The 15,938-nt window shown below is 44.2% G+C and overlaps 1 protein-coding gene across 2 annotated transcripts in view; it reads right to left on the reverse strand.

Moving 5' to 3' along the window:
* Positions 1-5,296: 5,296 nt before the first annotated feature.
* Positions 5,297-15,938, reverse strand: part of BEND2 (BEN domain containing 2) — a 218,722-nt gene continuing 208,080 nt past the window's right edge. For both annotated transcript variants that reach the window (XM_069204528.1, XM_069204527.1), the window contains one exon: positions 5,297-5,810. In XM_069204528.1, coding sequence (XP_069060629.1) covers positions 5,578-5,810 — 233 coding nt within the window. In that variant the 3' untranslated portion in view covers positions 5,297-5,577. The remainder of the gene's footprint in view (positions 5,811-15,938) is intronic.

A 15,938-nucleotide genomic window follows, 5' to 3' on the forward strand; every position in this document is an offset into this window, starting at 1 on the left:
CATTCAGACTGGAGCTCCAAACAATGGGCTACCCCGGGGTCTTCAATGCACTATATTGTGGCCCGGTTCCCCAAGACTCCCCGGATGTGACTAAGGTGGTCCTGGTGGGTTGGCGCGCGACCCAGAATGTGTCGGGTTGGTGGGGCCGCCTCACCCTGCAGACCCCACTATGGCAGGGGAGACAGCTGGCAGAGGTCTCAGAACTGGAGGGATTCCAGAGATAGGATAGCATTGGGATCTCCACACTTGGCGACGTTTGGGGGAGTCACACATGCGATCCTTCGAAGAGCTCCAGATACTCTATTCACTAAATAGGACCCAATTTCATAAGTATCTACAGTTTTGTCACGCCCTGCTATTACATATCCGAACAGGAGAAAATATTCCAGAATACAGTCCCATGGAGGTGAAGGTACGGATGGGGAACCTGGGCAGAGGGGGAGTCTCTCAAATCTACCGATCTCGGAAGTGGGAGGAATGGGTGGGCCCTATGGAAGAAGAGGACTGGAGGGAGGCATTAATGGCGCCCCGGACCCTAACCATGGCATCCCGATTTCGACTGCTACAGACCTTCTACTTGCATACAGCATATCTTACCCCCAAAAGGCTCTTTAAGGCAGGCCTCCGGCCCACGGCTGACTGCCCCCAATGTTCATGCCCGGCGCTGATTTTTTCCACATGGTTTGGGCTTGCCCAGACATAACGACTTATTGGAGGGCGGTCATCGGGAGGTCTCGAAAGTCCTACATACTGAGGTGGAGGCAGCTCCTTTGCCACTCTTGCTGGGGACCATGGGGGAGGTGGGGCTGGGAAGAGCGAACCGTGTCTTCCTGGGAGTGGCCTGCCTGGTGGCCAAGATAGATATTATGGTGGATTGGAAAGCCGGAGTGGCACCGGCATTGGCTAAGTGGAGACGTGGTGTAGACTGGTGTGCACAGCGCAAAAAACTTGTATATGAAGCTAGGGGGTGCCCAAATAAATACAATAAAGTGTGGGGGAGATGAGAGGCTGCGTGGAGCACTTAGCTTCTCTGGGACGTCCAGGCTCGATGGGTGGTGTCGATGGGTGGTATCGCCTCCATTTGCGGCCTCAAGAGGGTTCGCCCCTCTACTCCTTACCTCCTTCTTCCTCTTTTATTGAGTTGTGTTCACGCTGCATATTATTAATTTCATGTATCCATTGTCTTTGGAGCCCATAGGGGCTAAGCTTGGACCGTCTCATGGTACCAACTGGTGCCATATTATTTGTTTTTTCTTTGTATTGTCATTCGTAAAATCAATAAAAGTTCTTTATAAAAACAAAATCTATGCCAAGGTGCTTGCCAATCGCCTACTACCCCTCCTACTCACAATAGTGCAGCCTGATCAATAGTTCTTTGTCCCAGGTAGGGCCACATTTCACATTATCATGCACTTCTAAGCTCTTAAATTTCAGTAACAGCAGCCCTTCTCAACGCAACTAAAGAGTTTGACTCCTTTGAATGGGCTTACCTCTTCCCTCTGCTAGCATGGAACAGCCTCAACACACACTTCATTAAACAAATACGACTTCTCTATACGTTACCCCGTGCCCGAGTGTGACTAAATGGACTCCCCTCTGACCCCTTCCCAGCGGGCTGAGGTACACGGCAGGGATGCCTGCTATCGCCGTTACTCTTTGCTATTGTGATGGAGCCCCTGGCTGCCAGACCGCATCAAGGTCTTTCAAACAGGGGTATAATGTTCACAACAAATGGCTTAGTGGTCTCAATGTATGCTGATGACGTCACCTTGTATGCATGCAACCCTCAGGAGAACCTGGTCCCACTAACACAGGAAGTGGTAACATTTCGAGGCTATTCAGGTATACAGGTCAACTGGTCAAAATCCATAATATTTCCTCTCACTGATAGCACACACCCATTTCCCACTGAATAGCCCATGAAATGGGCGAATGAACTGGTTAGATACCTAGGAATATGGCTGACTTGAGACCCAGAGCCAATATGGCAAGCAAATTATGGCTGTTCCATTTCTTGGTTAGAGGACAGAATACTGATATGGTCCAAAATGCCCCTTTCCTTGGCCGGTCGCATCGCAATCACAAAAACGATCATTCTCCCCAAGTTCCTTTACCTCTTCCTAAATATCACCCTCCCTCTCACAGCCCAACTCCTCAAGACACTCAAGTCTAATTTGGTGTCCTTGGTGTGGGCGGGGAGCAACCACAGATCTCTTGCAAACTTACCTTACCACTTGCGCAAGGTGGTTTGGGAGTCCCAGATATAGCAATTTACGTCTTCTGTGCTCAAGCCCAATTCTTACACTTCTGGCTCTACCCAACACCATTGCAGCCCCACATAGCTGTAGAGGCTGACTGCGCAGCATCCTGCCCTCTTTTGACAGCCCTATACTTGCCCTACAGAGCTCCATGTGCGGAAATCAACACAGTAAAGTGTGTGAGCTGGGTGTGGGAGGGGTTAAGAAGAAGGGTGGTTCTTTCATTGCTATATGCACCATCTATCCCTTTTGCCAACAAAGCTATGATGCCACCGCTCTTAGACAACGGTGCAAGTGCTCACACATGCAAATACAACCTTAATCTATTCTCGTATCTCTATCCTAATGGCCAATTCCTCCCACCGCTTGATGGCCCTCCGCACACACCACCTACTTTCCTAGACACATTGTTATATTACCAGATTCACACCACATGCTGTGCCTTAAATGACACCTTTCCATCCCCTCCACTGCCTCTCCCGACATTGGAGCACATACTTATCTCCCCATCGCCACACAAACTGATAACTCACCTCTACAACACCACAGAGAACTGGTCACCAGCTGCTTTGCCGTCCATGTTGGTATTGGGAGAATACTGATTAGTCCCTTACAGCCGCACAGTCATCTTTCTGCTACAGTCAACTAGAGCAACTATCCCCCAATTATAGACTCCCTTTTATCCAATTTAATTTCCTACACTGCCTCTACCGCACCCCTCTCCAGCTCTTCAAAATGGGTCTGGTTTCTGATCCCAGATGCTTGTCTTGTAATTCCACACCAGCTTCTTTTATTCACCGTCCCTTGCTTTGTCCAAGGGTGGCATCTTTTTGGACAGAAGTCTCCCAAACTATTCACACGATAACTGGTCATTCTCCCCCCTTCACCCCTCTGGTGGGCCTGCTGAGCTATATTAAAGATGTACTCAACACATATCATTGTCTTACTGCCATGCTTCTCTTCCTGACTAAACACAGAGTTGCCATACACTGGGGAAGGAAACCCGTTCCCTCCACCAGAACATGGTTGTGCGATGTGGCGTATTGTCAGGAACAATTGACCAACTTCTGGGAATTCATGCCTCAGTGCTCCTGCCCTAACAATAGTTGGGGACCCTTTATTACCTTTCTTCACATCAGAAATTCCGATTTACCTCCAGCAGCTGGCATTGCAGCGGAAGCCGGCCCAGAGTGAAGGGTCCTCTTGTTGTATAGCCATTTTAGTGCTGCTTCTAGGCACGTTATTTCAGCAACTAGGTCTGCCGCTTGTGCCTTTAAGCACAGTTACATTTATTCTGCTTCGTTTTATTATTTCAGCACCGGCCACATTCGTGGTGCTGTTTTATTTCCTTTATCTAGTTGTTCTTTCGCCTAGGAAAGCATTGCGTTTCTTAGCAAGACATTCTTCTCACTTTGTGCTTTCCTCAAAGCTGCAGAGAGATAGAGTTGCTGGAAAAGTGGTACACTGCATCTCCAGCATTCATGGAAACATAGACATCCTTATGTGAGGACATTTTTTGCCAGAACATTAGTTGTTTTATTATAAAAACACTTCTCTGTCCCATTCACGTTAGAGGGAGGTTCCAGCCAGATGACCAGAACCGCATGCTGATTGACTTTGCTACAACTGCTTGCCGAGACTACTGGTTCCCTGGCCTACATGGGGATGGAGTCTCTCTAGACAACAGAAATCCTTGCTCAGGTATGATGTCTTCACAGGGGAAAACATGAAGGGCGGATTAGGGCTTATCACGCTGCGCTCTAACATAGCTTAGATAGGAACCACAAATATTACGCATAGTGACAGTCTGGTGGGACTTTTCTTGTCACCATTTTGCTTCTAGTGTGTTTTATCATCCTAATTGTTGCAGTTCTTGCCATTTTATCTAAGACACAGTTGTTTCAATAAATCTTATTGAACCATTCTCTGCCTTTGTCTTTCCATATGTGAGACTAATGTAACAGAGAAAAAGATTGGATCTGATACACCACGATTTCCTTGAGAAGTCATTCTTATCATGAGCCCAGTTGCCACAATCATCCCTGTCCTCGGACAGAGATGAGGCGCTGCTAGTTGGCTGGAAAAGGATTAGGCCGACAGTTGTCACATGGTGTGGGACTGGACTCAGTTCCTCATAATTTAGGTGATGCAGCCGTCTAAATCCAGCAGCCTCATGAGGATAATGAGAGCCCTCGCAACACTCTATCTCCCCCATGTCTATGTTGTCCGGTGGCTCACCCTGCGACCTTGGTCAACCACCCGTCTTCATTTCAATGACCATTCAGTTACTCCAACATATCCTTTATGCAAGGGTTATTGTAAGTGTTTTTTTGTAATCCTAGCCCCATACAATGTCTGATGGTCTTGGACTAATCTCAGTGTCTATGCTAATCGAGTTCCACAGTGTGCTCTATAGAACTTACAAGCTCAATTAGTTAACTTTGTGGCGATTTGTTGTTGTTGTTGATGCATTACTTGTACTGACAAATGCTAATAAAAATGTTTTTTAAAAAGAAGACAGGCCAACAAACTTTTCGGCTTCCTGACTCCACAAAAGCTTTGTTACTCTTCAGCCGATTCTATTTATTACTGGTCTCTCTATCTCTCTGGATATTGTATTGTACTGTTTGATTGTATCATAAAAAGATTTTTTTTTTTTTTTTTTAAGTTACTCCAAAGAACATTTAAGTGGGAAGAAAATTTCCACTCACTTGCTACTATTTTGGAAGAGCATTGTAGTACCCTAGCGAAACCTTTGAGGATCAGATGCCTCTCGCAGATTCTGGACAGCTGTCCTTTGCAAACCCAGTAATCAGGCATTTCTGGAACATCGGACATGTGAAAATAACTGCAAGGTTTTAGATACTTGCTTCAAACCCCAAAAGATCAGATTTATGCAAATACATGGACTGATTTAATTTGTGTTTCCTATCCATATAATGTTAGGGGGTTTCGCGATTCATAGCCTCTGAAGACCTCCAAACTCACCAAAAAAGGAAGCCTAAAATTCTACTAGTATTACAAACAGACAAGGAGAATAGTCTTCAGAAGGACTTTTACTTCAAAAATTGAATAATTAATTCAAAGTAAAAACATGGCCTAATAAATTATATTCCACCTAAATCAAGGTTGTAAAAGTAAAGTACAAGATTGTGGCACAAACCAACATCTCATTAAGTTTGGAGCGGTGTCTTGTTGAAATGATTTTCATGATTTAAAATATCGCACTAATCTTATCTAGAAGTCTACAGAGCACACAATAAGTACCAGCAGACCGCAGAGGCAACCCCTTTTAAAATACATATTTTCCTAGTTGTGCTTAGTCCATTAGAGTTATGGTGTCACTGTGGTATGGTGCTACTGGCGGCTGCTTCTGTGAGGCACCCGTTTCACATGGTGCTTGGGTCTGGACTGATTTCCTGGGGTTTCCAGAGGCCTTCTTGTGGTCGTGCCGGAGGCTGCGGATGGTACTGTTTATAGCAGCAACACATGCTTTCCAGTCAAACCCAGATTCATGTAGATGAAATGAAGGGTAGTTCTCTTGTAGAAAATCTATAAATGGAAAAAGGTAAATGGATGACAAAGCAATATTGAACGCCTGCATAAAATTTACATTACACTGTGCTCTTGTGCTATGTATGGTTCTAACGCTAGACATTAGGAATTCATCATAATGTTTGTAAACACTGAAAGATACTCTGTCATCTTTCTAGCAGTTAGGTGTAGTAGGATGGCCTGGTTTGTAGTGGGTACCTATGGTACTTACACATTATACCAGGTCCAGTTATCCCTTATTAGTGAAATGTAGGCAGTGCCTAGAAGCCAGGCTCTCTAGAGGTAGCTGGAACTAAGCAGCCAAGACTTATCTAGGAGACATGCAAAGCTTATGCATTACCACTGCAGTCACACAGTACTCACACACATGAAAGAAAAAACTCAGTGTTACAAAAATAAACGTACTTTATTTTGGTGACACAAATGCCATAGAGACTATGATCCCTTAGGAGGTAAGTAATACACAAATTATATACACTAGTATACAAAAACTGGTGTAAAAACAGTGCAAATAGTAAAAATCACAAAAGTTAGACTATATACTAAGAAAGTGGAATGCCAATGTCCGTTTCCCACCTAGGCAAGTGTAGTGTGTAGAGGGTCTCTGGGAGTACTACAAAACACCAAAAAAGGAACTTTCCCAGAACACACAGAAACATGAGAAAGAAGATTATGCAAGAACCAGGAGAGACTGCAAGACACCAACAGTGGATTCCTGGACCTGAAGACCTGTGGAAGAAGGGGACCAAGTCCAGGAAGCACAAAAGAGTCCAGGGAGAACACGAGCCCCTGCTAACTCGGATGAAGGTGCAAAAGAAGAACCACTGGTGAAGAACAGTCAGTACTGCACCCAAGAAGATGGATGCATGTTCCTGGTTGGTGCAGATGCTGTCCCACACCGGATGGAGGATTGCAGTCTGATTTGCGTCGCTGGAGTCCGCCAACAAGCCTTAACACACGCAATGCTCGTGGTTAGCGGAAAAAGGCGCTGCCCGGGACAGGAGGGACCTGGTGGACTCTACCCAGGAGGAAGAGTCAGTGGGGGCTCTCAGCAAACTCAGAGAGCCCACTGAAGGCCAGGCAGCATGCACAGGAGTCCCAGAGCACGGGGACTAAGAAGGTGCAGAAGGAGACCCACACAGCATTACGACAAAGGCTCCCACGCTACTGGAGAACCACTCAGGAAGATGTGCATCGCAGGATAGAGCGCTGGGGGACAGAGCGGCACAGTGCATGAAGAACTTCGTAGAAGGATGCCAACAAGCCTTGGCAACTGCAAAAAACGTGGTGCATGGAGGTACTGTCTTGAGTGGGGAGGCAAGCTCTTATCTCCACCAAAGTTGGACAGTAGGACGTCAGGACCATCGGGACCACTTCAGTCCACCACTCGTAATGCAGGATCCATGCAACTCATCAGGTTAGGGGACCAACGCCGCTGGTCGTCGATGCAGTGAGGTGCCTGCTGAAGCAGGGGAGTGACTCCTTCACTCCAATGGAGATTCCGTCGCTCTTCTAGCGAAGGCTGAAGACAGGCTGTCCTCTGAGAATGCACGACCAGGAAACAGTTGCAGTTGCTGGCAGGAGCTGCAGATACAATGTTGCAGAAGTCATTTTAGTTTCTTTGTTGCAGTTCGTAGAGTTCCTGGAGGATCCAGATGCAGTTTCTTCGGTAAGAAGGTGAAGTGGAGGATGCAGATGATTCCTCCTGGAGTCTTGCAATCTGAATCTGAAGAACCACCCAAGAGAGAGACCCTAAATAGTCCTGAAAGGGGGACTGGTCAGCTAAACAGGTAGAGAAGGTTCTGACGTCACCTGCTAGCACTGGCCACTCAGATGCTCCCAAAGTTCCCTGCCAACTTGGAATCCAAGATGGCAAAACCCATGGATCCTCTGGAGGAGCTCTGAGCACCACTCCTGGGGTGGTGATGGACAGGGGAGTAGTCACTCCCCTTTCCTGTGTCCAGGTTCGCGCCAGCGCAGGGACTGGGGGGTCCCTGAACCGGTGTAGACTGGATTATGCAAGAAGGGCACCAAATGTGCCCTTCAAAGCATTTCCAGTGGCTTGGGGAGGCTACCCCTCCCAAGCCTCTAACACATATTTCCAAAGGGAGAGGGTGTAACACCCCTCTGCCAAAGGAAAGCCTTTGTTCTGCCTTCCTGGGCTCGAGCTTTTCAAGCAACAGGAGGGCAGAAACATGTATGAGAGGTGGCAGCAGCTGGGGCTGCCTGGAAAACCTCAGAAGGCTGGAATGGCAATACTGGGGGGTCCTCTAAGCAGCCCCCAGAGTGCATGGAATTATACAACCAATGCTTGCGAAAGCCTTGGGGTATGATTCCAACATGTTTGATACCAAACATGCCTATGCTCGGAGTTACCATTATGTAGCTGGACATAGGTAGTGACCTACGTCTAGTACACACGTAAAATGGCATCCCCGCACTCACGAAGTCTGGGAAAATGGCCCTGGAGATCATTGGGGTACCTCTGCTAGTGCAGGGGTACCCTCACACACAGGGACCTTGCACCCTGCCCGCAGGGCTGGAGAGCCTGCCATAGGGGTAACTTATAAGTGACCTTGTGCAGTGTAAATGGCAGTGAAAGGGTGCTTGCACCTTTTTTACGCAGGCTGCAATGGCAGTCCTGCAGAAGCCTTTGCATGGGCTCCTTATAGGGGGAAAAGGATATGCTGCAGCCCATAGAGATCCCCTGGAACCCCAATTCCTTGGGACCCTAAGTACTATATGCTAGGGCAGTGGTTCCCAATCTGTGCGCCGTGGCTCCCTGGTGCGCCGTCAAAACTAGCCAGGGGCGCCGCACACAGTTTGGGAACCACTCGGAGGTGCTTAGAATCGGTAGCTTTGTAAATAGAACACCCTGCATTAATTACTGTGACCAGCGGAGGGCACCAAAGTACCATTAATAATATCCCTATGACAAAAGAACAAAAATAGTTTCCAATAAATAATTTTCAGAAACCTGAACGAGAGAATAAAGAAGACAAACTGTAAATAGTGTATGAACAGGTGAATAGAGACAGACATGAGACTCCAGAGCACCCAGCCTCTGTGACAAATCTGAATGTGGGAACAATGAAACCAGAGTTCATTTCTCTGGCGCTGACAAAGCAAGACGGATACCAGAAAGACATAATGTATGAAGGTGTCTGAGAAGAAAAGAGAATATCCAAGAAAAACTGAAAAATAATAACTGACCCATTCTAGCACAGGAAGGAGATGTCAGAAGCAGCCGCCAGATGGGTTACATCCTTTCACCAGTTTTGTCAAAGGAGGAGATGTGGCCTAGCAGTTAGAGCTGTTGACTTTAGAACTGGGGAACCAGGCTGGAGTCCTGGCGTCAGCTACCATCCTTTGATTCTGTGCAAATTACTTAATGTCATCAGTGCCTATTTAAAAATAAAGCCTGACCCTATGTAGTGTCATCTGGTGCTCTTCTAAAGCTCTCTAATGCCCTCATCAGTTTCATCCCAATTATTTTCCAGGCTAAAAATGGTAGTACTCCAGAGACTGGGATTACGTTCCCCCACCCGCCAAAAAAAAGTAATATAATGGGGAGCCGTGGCCAACACGGCCAATAGGTCAAAGGAGCCGAGGATCGAAAAAGTTTGGGAACCACTGTGCTAGGGACTTATAAGGGGGCACCAGTATGCCAACTGTGGGTGAAATACTGGGTTACCAGTATGCAACAACCATAATTTAAGGGAGAGAGCATAACTACTGGGGTCCTGATTAGCAGGATCCCAGTAGACACAGTCAAACACACTGACAAACAGGCCAAAAGTGGGGGTAACCAAGCTAGAAAGAGGCTACTTTCCTATATTAGGAACTCCGAGTCAACTAGAGGACCAGACACTCTGCTTACCTAATGCTAACATAAGTGGCTGGATTCGGTGTATGCACAGCCATCCTACTGAATGTGCACTCTTTCGTACACGCATGTTATTTGCACTGATTCCTTTAGTAGCTTAGAATGAAAGAGAACTTCTGATCGAGTGGATTTTTGACAGTGTGATGTCGTAGGTTGGTTCCTACAATTCAACTTAGCAAATTTCCCGATAGTCTATGTTTTTTATATGTGAATTCACAACAGCCTGGTACTTGAAAATCAGTTCACTGGTGCTGATTCTCAGCGTGATTGCCTCTGCCCACCAGTGCTAAACTTGTAAAAAACAAAAAAATTAAAAAGTAGAAGTAAAAATATTTTAGGTACCCACCGCTGGTGATGCTAAATGTCTGTTTTGCAGAAAACAAAAGCTCCCTAGTCTTGATGTACCTTCACCCTACACTCTGTCTCTATCTCATTCTAATACGTTATTTTGATTTCCTATTTTCTCTGTTTGTCAAAAGTTTCCTGCGTTTCTCTTCCATTTTGTTTATTTGTTTTCTGCCTTTTTCCGTTTTACTCTGGCTACAGTCTGGTGTTGAAAAAATAAGTGTTGGTCCTCAAAATGAGTGCTGTGACCTCCATCTGCACAAATTAAGCACTTCTCCCAGCTGAACATTCCATGAGTATATTTGCATATGAAAGTTCAAATGTTGAAACAACTGTGACCGTGCCATGTAATTATTTTGGTGTAATTAAATACTTTGAGATTACTTTGATACTAATCTCAGGAGATGAATTTCTAAGTAATTAATTTACTGTTTTTAATTTTAAAATGTTTGTAATTTATTTTTCATGGTTACATGTGGTCTAAATGTTGCTTTGTTCTTGTAGATGGCCATGTTCTTCACCTTTTTTGTATTTGTTCTGTTTATCTTATTTTTTTAAATCTCTCTCTTTATATGTATATTGACAAACAAAGGTTACAGGGATGTTATAGTTAGGTTCGGATTTTACACACACAAAACCACAGAAATTCAGCAGCTATAGTCATACTTATCTCAAGGAACTATGACTCGTGCCCTAAGGTAACTGTAACCCGCTCCCCATGCAGTTTTCGCATTAGTAATTTTATTGCAAATGTTGCAGTGATATTATCAATGATGTCATGAGTGATATAATATGTGGGGTAATTAGCAGAGCATGGCAAGAGCTCAAATTATTGTTATCTTAGGGCGCAGGTTATTGTTTCTTGAAATGGGTATAACTTCTGAATTTCTATGGTTTTGTGTGTGTAAAGTCTGAACCAAACTATGATGTCCTTGTAACCTTTTGTGTTTTGTATTGAATTTCAAAGGTTTTGTTTTAAATTCTCTTTCCTATCACATCCCTGTAACCTTTGTTTTTTTCAGTGATTTCTTTTAGTTTTTTTTTTTTTTACGTAAAGTTATATTTAATTACCATACAATAATCCAACCACTGCCGTGCACGGCCTTGGACCATGCGTGGTGGGGATGGTCGCAGCCAACTACCTGCAAGCAAGCCAACCTCACACTGCACACAGCCTCTGCCTGTTCATGGTGGTGTGATTGTTGCGGACCCTGGGTGTGGGAGTGGCTGTATGGATTTGTGACTGGGTGTGGTAGTGGCTTTGTGGGTCTGTGAGTGGGTGTGTGAATAGATGTGTGAGTGGGTCCATTTTTTTATTTTTTATTGGGGTCTGGATCCCCAAATTCACATGAGAGCGGGGTCCGCGGTGAGTGCCACTGAGTATCTGCTGATCCTCTTTTACCCCCAAAAAATGTTTTGGAGCAATTTCTTGACCATAAGTGGTCCTCAGGAACCCCTCTATCAGTCCCATGGGGTCAGGATACCTCCATCCTGACCCCTTATATTAGATTTTATTTTGATTCCTCCCTGGGAACTGTATCCCGAATCAAAAAATGGTGGCTGCAACTTTCCTGTCAGGGTGCAGCCAGCCAATCAAGGCATTGCTACTGGCACATGGATCTGTGTCTTTAGATATACATAAATATTTTGTCTTTAATAACTCCAAAATTACTGAACTGATTCAGACCAAATAAAAAAAGATCTTTCTGGACCAGGATCTCACTTTCTGCCAAATTTGGTGTAATTCTGTCCAGTGGTTTGGGCTGTATTCGAGTCTAAAATCCCTATGGGAAATTGCATGGGGAAAATGCATTTTGGGACCCCCCTTTTCCTGGCCTTGTTTTGATGAATCACCCAAAAATCCTTTCAGACAGAAGCTAAAGTGAGCAGCAAACTAGTTTTAAAAATGTGAAAATTTGTCAAATTGCACCAAACGTATTAATTAGCAAAACAAGAAATGTTGTTACTATGAAAACTAGGTCCTAACTATAAAATCAAGTTATCTGCCTCAGCTCCTTCCTGGAAAGTTTCAAGGTCATTTGTCAAGTGGGGGGTGATAAAAAGGGACACAGCTACAACTAAAACAGCTGAAAAAAATTACACCAGATTTGGCAGAAAGCAAGATCTTGGTCTAGAAAGTGTGCTTTTTGTGGTATGGTGCAATTTCGTTCAGTAGTTTGAGAGATTAAAGTTAAAAAACATATATAGATTTTTCATGTCACACAGATCCATTGAGTCAACGGACTTAAGATAAGATCTGATTGGCTGACACCACATAAAAAAAGATGTGATGCCAGACATTTTAGGACTCAGTACCTTGTCCTAAAAAAAATAAAAAAAATAAATTAAAAAAAAATATAGAAGAACAGGGTAGGGATCCCCTGCCTCCCTAGGCCTGGTGTGTCAAAAAATAAACACTCCTGGGGTGGGCAGGGTCACGGGGAGTCAGGGTGGCACACCCTCTTTTATTGGGGAGGGTGTCAAAGCCTCTCCTCCCCAAGACTTCCTGTGGACCCCATCCCTTATAGTGATAATTCAAGGGAAGGGGTTGCAAAGCCTCCCTCCCAGAGCCTCCTTGAGGCCCCGGGGACCCCATCCTCGAGGACCTACAAGTAATGAAAGGGGAGGAACCGAGCCACCCGCCCCCCCCCACCTCGAACCATATTACAGACTCCATCCCTCGGGGCATGCTCATTTATGGTGTTCTGTGGACCTCATCCCCTAGACAGCCTGAAATGAATGTGCCTCTATGTGCGGGAGCAGAAAGCTGCTGCCGCTAGGTGGGAGCACAAACATTGGAAAACACAGAATTTCTCCCATGGGGTAGGAGGAATGCCAGCTCCTGCCACACCTGGGATGAGTGCAGGCGGGGGAGCCAGCAGGGTTGGGGTACTGGGGCTCCCCGCACAGCCCACACCCTTCAAAATGCTGTGTGGTGCCCCAGGTGGGCACCCCATTATCTAAAAAGATAAAGAAAAAAATATTGGCAGCTCCTGGGTTGCCCTGAGGGAGCTGGCAGAGCAGCAGCAGCCCTGGGGCTCCCTCCATGCCTCCACCCAACAAACATGAAATCCGTGGGAGTCCCTACCTACCTGTCACCAATAAAAAAAGTGAAAAATAAATGAGCAGCCAGAGCTGGTTATTTTTTATTGACTGCTCCACACCAGGCACACCAAAATAAAGTCCTTTGTGGGCTTATTTACATATATCCTAATTCTCGTTGAGTCCCCAATAAAGGCAAGGGCACCACTAGCATGCTTGTTTATTACGGGGGCATCAGAGTGCAGCAGCCCACTCAAATACTTTAAAAAAATAACCCTATGTTTCCTGGGGTCTATAGAATTTTACCCCAGGAAATTTATTGATAGTTTTAAACATTTCCCACAGGTGAGGCTTTTGCTCTTCAGCTTTGGACTGCAGAGACCCCTTGTGTTTGGGTTTATGGCTGCATTATGTGACCCGTGAAGTGTAAAAATAGACTGACATGTTACATTTTTTTTAAACTATAAATATTTTATTAAAAAGACAAAACCAACAGGCGTGCCTTTAGTATATTGATGGTAACTTACATGAACAAAAACCGCAGAAATTCACTTTAAAAAATAAAGATTAACGTGACATTATAGTTAAGTGGAATTGAAAAAAACGAAACCACTGAAATTCAACAGTTATGGTTATCTCAAGTAACACATGTCCTAAAGTAACTAAAACTCACTCCTTTGCCAAGCACTGTTAATTATCTCACATACTACATCACTCATGACTTGTTTTATGATATAATCGATAACACCACTGACATTGATAACACAATGTACGTGGAGTGAGTTAATTACATTAGGACATAAGTTACTTATTTAAGATAACTTTAACAGGTGAATTTCAGTGGTTTTGTTTAAATTTCACTTATAATATCCATTTAACCTTTGTTTTTTCAGTGAATGTATATAGATGTGTGTGTGCGCACATGCACACAAATGTAGGGGCATACACATAAATATATACATTAAGTTAATTGCACCCTTAACCATCTTTACTTCCCTTTTATCCCGATGATTTTGCTTATGATTATTTTTTACATTACAAAGCTTTTGGAACACAATTCTTGCAGTCCAATGTCTTTTTATCTGAAAAAAACACAACACTGTTGTGATTCCGCAAACCTCTTAAAAACCTACATTTTCACACATACATTTGAGTTATTAAATTTGATGACCTGCTCTATAGCGTGTTAAGGCTGTAGGAACAATGGGCCAGATGTACCAAAGGATTTTACCCATTCTGTGTCTATGGGAAAAAGCTTTCGTACATATGGCCCCAAGTGTCAAAACTTGCTGCAGGTGTGCAAGAATGCCATATTATTTTCAGAGCTTATTTCCAGAGTGGTACGTTAGTTGGTATTAGTCAAACTAACAACACACAGAAGTGAAACTCTCCGCTCTCTGAACGCTACAGGACTAAGTGTAATGATTTGAGTGCAGGCCTTCCAGCGTAGCATACATCAGGCGTGGAAGGAAATAAAGTGTTAACATTTGCTAGACTTCTGTGAGCTTCTGCAACAAAGGCATTGCTAGTGTTCTGGAGTGATCATACAAGGAGCTGTGCAGGAGTTCCCCATCCCTGTCCATTGGGAATGATTGGAGGATAAGCATTGAAGGGAACTACGGATTTGGGGGGTGAGGTCAGAAGGACTGATTGTTGAGGGGTATGCTGAAGAACTGCTATTCTATAGCAGACTCTGTCTTTCTGCGATATTTGTGGCACATCTATAGCTTGGCATAGAACTAGTTATGGAATTCTAATAACAATTTAGCCAGCATAGTAATCATGTGGTTGATAACATATGCAAATGTTAGGTACGAACTAGATTAAGCTAAGAGAGAAAGTAGGTTTGTGAGATGTAAAATGTTCGATGGGGTGGTAATATTCAACTTATTACATGTTATGAGTGCTGTGATTACCGTAATATTTAACATCATTCTGTCAGGTACAATTTATGTACAAATAGTGCATGATATTATTCTAAAATACCAATAACTACTATACTGTCTGCTTTTTCTAGGAGGTAGGGTGGGGATCAGTATCTATATACAAACTTCCCCTGAAGAAGAGAGTTACTCTGACAATGTTGTCTGGCATCCAACACGCCGAATGAACTTAAATCATAGTATTGAGAAGTGAGAGACAGTTGCATTTTCTCCAAAGAGGGAATTTATTTCTTAGATTATTCATCAGTCTGAGGGCTGAGTTCACAAGGTGAAGCCACATTCGGACTGGGACAGAAAACAGGCCCGGGCACCAAAAATAACGATGGCCCTTGTTCGTAAATTAGAGAGCTAAAAATGTGGCCAATGTTTGCAAACTAGGGCTTTTTTTTAACTTGTGTTTTGCAATGTATGGAAGAGTGCATGGATCTAAGCTTGCTGTAGGATTTTTTAAAATTATTATCAGGTTAATCAATAGTAAAAAATGGCCCAACAGACCATTAAACAGACCCACAAACAACCCAAAAACTGCCCACACACTGACCAGTCAATCAGGTACTGCCTGATTGCCCGAAAGAACAGTCTGACCCTGGATGAAGCTAACTTCTTCCGTGACGTCACATACTCTATCTACTCTCCATCAGCTTGAAAGCTCTTCCTTAAGTGATTGCGTGCCAATATCTTGCCTACTTTTGGTAAATTATGAATGCTTTTTTTTTTTTTTTTTAAACAGATGTCAAACTCATTTAAACTCCTCGAATCCTCCTGACTCAATGTTTGCAAAGTCTCTAACATCGCTTGACCTTCCGCCCCTAGTTTAAAATGGAGAAGGGCAACTTTCCTTTCAGTTCCCAAATAGGCACCACACATTCCGTTTTAGTAGCGCTTCACCAGGAACATTCAAGTAAAGGG

Source organism: Pleurodeles waltl, chromosome 8 (assembly GCF_031143425.1).
Source record: "Pleurodeles waltl isolate 20211129_DDA chromosome 8, aPleWal1.hap1.20221129, whole genome shotgun sequence".
Classification (NCBI taxonomy): Eukaryota; Metazoa; Chordata; class Amphibia; order Caudata; family Salamandridae; genus Pleurodeles; species Pleurodeles waltl.